Below are 8,757 nucleotides of genomic sequence, written 5' to 3'. Positions count from 1 at the left end.
TGAATGCTGTTAATAAAATGTAAAAAAAGCAGTAAGGAAAGCTAACTGTGACATAAGTACCAACTAAAGTCATTTCCTTTAAAGGAGAGATGCTTGTTGGTTTTTTTTGTTTGTTTGTTTGTTTTTGCCAGAGTGAGTTATCTACTGATAAGGAAGGGTGGTTTCTTGAGTGCTTGCAGTATTATGTTGTATTGAAAATTAAAAGTGTTCACTTCTGTGCAGATGAAAACACAATCAGCTGAACTTTATTTGAAGCTTTGATTACACTCTAGTTAAAAAGAATACACTATATGAAGCCAGTTTAACAGTATAGCAAAATGAATTTCATTTTAAAACTGAGTATTGGAAGGCTGGGAGATATTTAATAGAATTAGGCATAATGCAACTACAGAGGTGACCCCTACTCCTCGTGGGTTCTCGGTGCTGGGAACAGTGTCAAAGGCTTAGAAATATGGTTATATAAAACAGAAAATTCCACTCTGGCTTTTCCCACTTTGGTTTTTTTTTTTGCTAAGAATCACACCCTAGGCATTATCAATGGATAATGTTGGCCATAAGTCACCTTGCAAATCCATAGTAGATAGCCTTGCCTGTTGGAATCTTGGAGCATAATACAAATGATGTTAGCATCCTCGGTCATTGGGTCTGTGGTAGCACTGGCTATTTGTAAGATGGAATCCATATTATCTTTCAGTGCTTGAGTCCTGAGCTGATGTCTCAACATAAGTGATAGGAAGGACAACAGGGAATTAGTGGCTGCCCATCCTGCCACATGTCTAACCACTAAATCTGCCAGAGTCTCCAACTCATAGGGCTTATTCTGTCTCTAAAAATGTACTTGGGCCAGCATTATCGTGTGAAGGAAAGGATCCCAGAGAGACAGATGAAGTATACCACTAATTAAGGAGATTAATTCCTCATTCTTCCTGTCCCAAGTCAGCCTAGTTACTTTCTAGTATTGTGGCCCCAAAAGAGTTAAAGTAAGGGATATTGGTTCCTGCTGATCAGGCCACAGTATGACACCTCCTATAGAACAGACCATAAAACTACATTATTTAATAGATATGAGTATTGCACCTGCTATCTTATCTCCTCGTAGGTGATTAAGTTTCCCACAAATGCAATTTGTTAATATGGGGCCACGTCTTCTCACAAGGTAAATCTGTGAAATTTGGCAGGCAGTTGCTTTGCTGCAGGTGCAAGATGAAAGACCTTGCCCTGGCTTTGCCAAGAAGAAAAATGATGTTGTACTCAATTCCTGGGAAAAATATTTTGACACAAAGCATAGAATCTAATTCTAAAAAGGGGGAGTAGAATTCTAGGGCTCAAATCATGTGCTTCTCTGCTTTCCTCCCTTTTGGGGAGTATATTACCTACAAAAGGCTGAGTGGGAGATCAGAGTCTTGTTTTACATGAAGCCAGGTATTCAGCAAATCCCCTTGTTAAGGGAAGTCCTCTGATATTTGAAGCTGCAGCCATTTGTGATGATAAATGATGACTTTTACTCTTATGAGGTATAAGAACTTAATTAGAGCTTAATTAAAGCTAATGCTCAGAATTCTTTGAAGGTGGAGCGATTAAAAACTAACTTCCATGTTGAATAGTCACACTGAAAAGTTGTATTTGAAATACATGGCATCTCTACTTTCGACCCTCATGCAATCCTGACTGGGTCCTCACACCTAAGTTAAAGCAACAGCTGACTATTTTTTGCATTCAAATTTCCTTAGCCAAAACTGCAAGGGGCTCAGTGCCCAAGTCCATCTCAGAACCCTGTGCATTTACACAGAAGGTCGTCTCTGAATCTGCAAATCCAGCTCGCCATACACGTGTCTCAGGGAGTCACTGGTCATGCTGGCTATCAGCTTCCGAGGGCCAGATGCCCAGGGTCGGCAAACTTCTTCCCACAGCACAGTGGACTCAGGCCAGATTTCACTGAAAGGATGGAAAAGAGAAAAAAGGTTTTACTCTCCAGAGAGGCAGATCCAGTTTCCACCTTGATCAGGAAGCAGCAAGAACCCCTGCCTGAGACACACACTTGCTGGAAACCATTTCTGAAGTAAGGTGGGTTTGCAAGACGGGGGCCTTCTTCGACCAATGTCTACCTCCCACTCAAATTTTGCTTGAGTACCAAACCCCAAGGCACCTGGCTGAGTGGTATCAGACCTTGTTAAGGAACTTATAGGAGTTTCTTCTGTTGTGATTATAGGAGCAAATATTACATTTCCCAAGAAACCTGTTTTTTTCCCCTCCAGAAAACAGGCTATTGACCCTTGCTCACAAAAGAAATAACCCTTGCCTTTGCTGTGCTAAAAACATTGCCTTGTATTTGAATGCTAAAGATAGCTTCCTTCCCCATGTGATAAGCATCTAGTCACCTACTTCAATCACTATTGATAAAGATTATGCATGAATCTTCTACCAATCTATATTCTGGGAAATTTTTGCATACCAAAGAATTTGTCATCAGAAATCATTGGCTAAGGCAATTGCCACTTCTGTTTTGTACCTGATACATTTTTTCAAATAAATAAAGCTGACTCTCTGGTCAGTGCAGAGATGCCTGCCTGGTGATCAGAAAGAAGCTGAGGCTCTCTCACTTCCTTTTGTCAATACCATCCATCCTTCAGGGATCCCTGGACCTGCTGGAGCTCGACTCTGGCACATGCTTTCTTTCTCTCAGTGGATGGTGGTTAGAAGATGAATGACTGATTCCAAAAGTTCCAGTGCAAATAAAGTCCCTAGATGGGGATGTGCCAGAGACAGATCCATTGGGCTATGGTTGGATGCATCAACTGGATGCATCAACTGGCTGCCCAGTAGATACGGTGCATCCAGTGTCTGGTGAAACTAGGCTGAGCCTCCCACCTACTATGAGCCAACTGTATTCTAGCTTGTCCCTTAGCCTCCACAGCAGACTCATGGATATGACTGATCTCGCTTGGCTCTCCTTGGGCCACTCTGGTTCCCTACTGGATTAGACTCCTAGTTGAATCCCCAGCTGCCTTTGCTGAAGCCCTGCTACTCTAATTAGTTATTTCCAATTCCCTTGGGATAGACATTGTTCTCAGGCTCAAGATCTACAACATAGCCCTACCTGGTGCCAACTGATAGAGTATTTGCATGCTCTATAATTCATAATCCTGCTTAACCAACAAAATGGGTCCCTTTGACCATATATCTTTCTGCTACTCATTTAAAAAATTTTTTTTAAATGTTTTTAATTTATTTTTGAGAAATGGTGTGAACAGAGGAGGGTCAGAGAGAGAGGGAGATACAGAATCTGAAGCAGGCCTGGAGTCTCTGAGCTAGCTGTCAGCACAGAGCCCAATGCGGGGCTCAAACCTACAAACTGTGTGATCATGACCTGAGCCTAAGCCAGGTGCTTAACCAACTGAGCCACCCAGGTGCCCCTCTGCTACTCATTTGTATCCATTCTGATAATGGGACTGGCCTTTAATGATTCTGGTATTCTCCTCTTCTTCTGCAGCCTATGTTCTGAGGTTTTCCTAAACTTTATGGTCAAGCTCACTTTAGTGAATAACTGAAGTCAATCAGGGTTGAGAGGATATAGGCTTCTCTGGGTGCTTCACATATATCACCCTATGGAAACCTCAGGAGAAAGTTACATGTAGGTTTTAAATGCATGATAGTGCTTTGAGATAGATACTAGTTAACAGATTTAATAGTTAAGAAAAATGGAAGGAGGGGCATCTGGGTGGCTCAGTTGGTTAAGGGTCCAACTCTTGATTTCCATTCAGGTTCATCATCTCATGGTCATGGGGTTGAGCCCCAGGTTGGGATCTGCATTAGTCACGGAGCCCGCTTGAGAGTCTCTCTCTCTCTGTCCCTCTCTCTGTCTCTCTCTTCCTTTGCCCCTCCCCTGGCTCTCATGCTGTCTCTCCCAAAAAAAAAGAAAAGAAAAGAAACTAAAATAAAGTAAAAAAGAAGTGGGGGGATAAACAAGTGAAGCAACTTTTCTAAGATCACACAGCTATTAAATGGGAAGAGATAAGCTATGGACTCAGGTCATTCTGATTCCTAAATTCATGCTCTTTCTACTATTGTATTTCATATTATATTCAATAAAAGATGAGCTCTCTGACCACTGTGTTTTTTGTTTTGTTTTTGTTTTTACAAGCAAGACAGATACTCTTTTATTCAGTATTAAAAGCTTGTGTTGTTTATGGAGGATTCCTGGTCTCTGCTCTCCAACCCTCAGGGAGGGGTTGTGCTAGATGTCTTTTCAGGGGATCCTGGGCCAGCATTTCTCTGGGAGAGCAATGGGGAGATGAAGGGAGACCACCTTGTGTATATTAGATAGAAAAGGGACCTGTTTTCATGGGATTATTGAGGCACAGCACCTCAGAATTGGAAAGGACTTAGAAATCACTTAGTCTAGTGACCTCATTTTACAGGCAAGGAAGATGAGATCCTATAGAAACCTCTATAGTCACAGTCTGATGGCCCAGACCATGGAAGAACAAAGACATGCTGGGAGACCTGAAGAGTGAGCTCATTCTCAGAAATGAGGAACATGCTGTGCAGAGACAGTCTGTGAATACATCCTTAGAGGAGGGTACTTACTACTAATATCATGAAGGGGCTGAGGAGCCAAAAGAGCTGGAGATGCCATAGCTTCAGACTGGGGTGGTTACAAGGAAGGGGAACTGCCAAGGAAATCTGGAGTGGTTCAAAGACTTCAGCTTCGTAAGCCCCCATTGTCCTTGGGGGCCAGGGCCACAGGGCCATAGAGCCAAAGTGCAGGGAGAAATAATGAGCCCCATACCTCTGCTTGACTTATTCTATGTAAAGTTAGGACCCCCAAATTTCCTCAAATAGAGCTAAAACCTATGTATTTTAGCTGGTTGTGGGTGTACTTTCTCTGGGGTAAAAAGGGAAATGCCCCAAAATCTTAGAAATCTAGACACTAAATAAGAAATTCTTTTCAAACTCTTATCTCTGCCCAGTGAATTGGGAAAGGCATATAAGTCCTTGGGGACTTCTCTCTCTTTGGAGCTCTGTAGGCATTGATTTTGATACTGCTGGTCTAAATGTCTCACTTAATTTGGTATTTGCTAATTCGTTTCTTTATTTTTGTTCTTTATAAGTGTGGTCCTATATATTATTTTCATCCATTATATAATAGTCAAATTATGTGAAAAGTGCACACATTATCACCTATATAGGTATTTTTTAAAACTCAGTAAATTGATTTTATGATTCAAGGTTTGAAAAAAATTGACCTCACCATGGGTTTCTTGGAAGCATGGCAAAATAAGGGAAAGTGTCCAGTGCTGTTCAGAAAAGTATTACTGTTGTTGTTGCTGTAACTATTATTACCACCATCCCCTTTGTGGTCAGTGCTTCCTCTGCCTGAACTCTCTGCAAGATAAGTAGGAAGTAAGTTCCTCCTGCCTGTTTGTAAAGCAACAGTTCTCGGTCTTTAATTTACAGTGATGAATTTGATATGAATACATATTTTGAGATATTTATTTCTCAAGAGCTGTGCTATTTTTACCCTGATCCATTCATTCTTTCTTCCATAGTTTCCCCAAGTGATCAATCAGAAACACTTAGCAAAATTTAGTCGTCCTTAAAGATCTGGGCTGGGGTCATGTAACGCAGGTGACTACCTCCAACAGAAACTATAATCCCTGAACTTCACTTCATTATTGGCTCTCACTCTTATACTCGGCCTCAAAACAATAATATACATGTATCTCATACATGTATACAGGCCTACTCAAGAGAATCATACAAGGATATTCATATGTGAAGATACCCTTGCATGTCTAAGTATGCATTTACTTACAGGTAAATATGTACAGAAAGAGAAAAAAAATCACTTACCCATTCTGGTAAGTGGAGTAATACTGAAATAATCCTAGTTGCCTGGGGATAGATGTTGTGATAAATGGTTCTCAGTTAATGTGCTGAGCTATCAGGATATGCTGGCCATTTATCATCTTGAACGCATGCAGGCAAATGGGATTATTATTACAATAAACTGCAACTATCTATGGGTTGTTCTCCACGTGTCTATCCTTCAGCTTCTGTCCTACTTGAGAAATTCAAAATTTAAAACAAAATTTACAAAGTCAGGAGGCACTCTCTTGAAATAACTTACCGAACCTGATCATTTTTTAAAGAGAAAAATGAATCTGGAAGATGAATTATTTGATTCTTTGGAAGGATCAAGTGCAGAAACTTGAAAGCTGAGTCTGTGGGGGCAGCACTTCCAAGCATCTGAGGTAGGGGGGAGGCAGTGGGAGAAGGCAGGAAGGTAAACCATCCCAGAGCACAGTTGGCTTGTACCCTGAGCAAGGAGTGAAGCACCACTGCCATCCTTGTTTCCTAGTTCAATTCTCTGGCTCCTGCCTTCCAGGATCCCTGCTTTGAGCTTGAGACCCCTTGTGTGCTAGGGCCCTGGCAGGAGTGTGGGTGGATAGGTGGGGGTAGTGATTCTCTCGATGATTCAAGTATCCTAGAAAGGAATATACTCTTATGAAGGATTCTTTGTCTGCAAAACTGCTCTTTTTAAGGGTCCAAGTTGTTACATGGATCTGCCACTCTAGATCAGATCTTGGCAGCAGAGGGTACCCTGGAGTGCTTGTAATGATCTGACAATATGGATGTGGGTGCTGGCTGGCTCAGGTCTTGGTTGTGAATGTGTGTGCTGGAGTCAGGAGATAGAGAAGAATAGTGCTCTTTTCAAAGTCTCAAGCCCACCCTAGGTAGTAAATATTCTCTCTCTCAAGTTTTCTCCAATTTTTGACAGTCTCAGAGAAATAAAACTACCCTTGCATTGAGAGATCTACCCCATGGATCTGGATTTTCATAACAGATTGAGGACCTGGTTTTCTTTTTCTTTTCTTTTTTTAATGTTTTTTTTTTTAAATTTGTTTTTGAGAGACAGAGAGAGACAGTGCGAGCAGGGGAGGGTCAGAGAGAGAGAGGGAGATACAGAATCTGAATCAGGCTCCAGGCTCTGAGCTAGCTGTCAACCCAGAGCCCGATGCAGGGCTCGAACCCATGAACCATGAGATCTTGACCTGAGCCAAAGCCTGACCCTTAACTGACTGAGCCACCCAGGCCCCCTGAGGACCTGGTTTTCTGTCTGTTACCTATCTGCCATAGAGCAGTGTATTGGAAGTAACTACCAATATTACCTTAAGGAAGAGTGTGGGCAGGACATTTGCCTTGTGTCCATGTAGAGACTAGACTCTTCCATCCTTTCCATGATTCACTCCACTTTGCCCTACCCCAATGTAAGATACTAACTAAGTGCCTAGACACACAACACACTTGGAGCCCTATGCCTCCCAAATGGTGGGTCTTTGTACTGTGTGAGGGTTAATCTTTCTTCTAGCACACAGATGGTCTCTTTTCATGCATTGACCTGGATCAAGGTGAGATTTGGGGCACACCCTAGGAGTACAGGGACCAGGAGGTTCTGGTAGTCTCAGATGAAGCTTCCAGGCTTACTGTCTGGGAAGGAAAAATTGGATGCAGCAGGGGGTTGTTTTGAAGAAGAAACATGTTTCACTTTGCCTGAGTGATTCTTGCATCTGATTCAAGTGGGAAGGTGCGAGAAGGGGTGAGTGAGGCTGTCGGTTCTGACAAAAGCATGGCTATCACTGTTGACCTCTCCCTGTGGCTGAAGATTATTTCTAATTTAATTCTTTTTTTCCCCTGCAACTTTCCTATTAGCACAGGAAGGGTGTTATGTTTTGTGCTTGCATTCTTTAAAAAGCACTCAAACTATTTTCTCTGTTGTTTATTGCATTCACGGGCAGCAGGCATCTCTTGACCAATGGGATTCGAGAGGCTGTGAGCACTGTAACTTGAAAGAAATGAAGAGAGCACTTAGTGGGCAAAGTGTTCTTTAAAGGCATCCCAGAAGGGGTGAAGGAGGCCTAGGCAGGATAGCTTCCAGAAAGGGCATTGAGGAGATTCCTAACTTATCATCAGGCACTTTCTGCAGTCCTCCACTTCCCCTTCTCTGCTGTAGAAGGTCACCCCACAGGAAATATGCTAGATTGATTGATGCTGACAGGGACTTATTTGTGGTAGAAATAAAAGTAATAAACCTCAAAGATTGGGATCCATTCTTTGTGTCACACTTTCAGAGAAGCCCTGACAAACCAGAGTACATGGGAGATGGGGGAAGCTACCATCCTGTCAGGGGTCAAAGGGATGAAGTCAAGGGGAGGTAAGGAGAAATGTGACGGTTGTTTGCAAATGTTTGCAAGGCACCAGATTGAAAAGAGTTGGCTTTGTTCTGTGCCGATCCAAATGACAAAATTAGGATCACAGGATAGGATCAAGAGGTAGAGTTGTTTCCTAACAATTGGAGCTACCTGACCGTGAAATGGGCTGTCTTGTTGGGTTGGGTGACACTTTGTCAGCAGAAGTCACAGAAACTGCAGGGCATAACCCGATTGTGCTAGGTGTGGATGAAGCAATTTCATTCATATTATCACAGAGTCTGAGGTCCCCTGAGAACCAAGTCTGCCAGTCTTGAGGCTCACCTTTATTCTGTTAAAAGCAAGAGTTCTAGAGCACGTGTGTTGGCAAAATCTGGCGGTTGGCGTTGGGAAGAAAGGACCCTTGCAAAGGGACATCTTTCAGCATCATACCTGCCACATAGTAGGTACTCAATAGATATTAACAGCACTGCTACATGAGGAGGTGGCATGGCAAAATGCTTAAGACCTAGGTTCTGAATGGGCCAACTCGAGTCTGAATCTCGGC

The 8,757-nt window shown here is 42.5% G+C and overlaps 1 protein-coding gene across 1 annotated transcript in view; it reads right to left on the bottom strand.

Annotated features, from left to right (window-relative positions):
- Positions 1 to 217: 217 nt before the first annotated feature.
- F13A1 (coagulation factor XIII A chain) overlaps positions 218 to 8,757 on the bottom strand; it is a 162,632-nt gene continuing 154,092 nt past the window's right edge. Inside the window, exon 15 of the mRNA XM_029945402.1 lies at positions 218 to 1,935. Within this exon, the coding sequence (XP_029801262.1) occupies positions 1,782 to 1,935 (154 nt within the window). The 3' untranslated portion in view covers positions 218 to 1,781. The remainder of the gene's footprint in view (positions 1,936 to 8,757) is intronic.

This window comes from Suricata suricatta, chromosome 7, assembly GCF_006229205.1.
Source record: "Suricata suricatta isolate VVHF042 chromosome 7, meerkat_22Aug2017_6uvM2_HiC, whole genome shotgun sequence".
Lineage (NCBI taxonomy): Eukaryota > Metazoa > Chordata > Mammalia > Carnivora > Herpestidae > Suricata > Suricata suricatta.
Note: the sequence above shows the minus strand (reverse complement) of the source record. Positions and strands in the feature narration are given on the sequence as shown.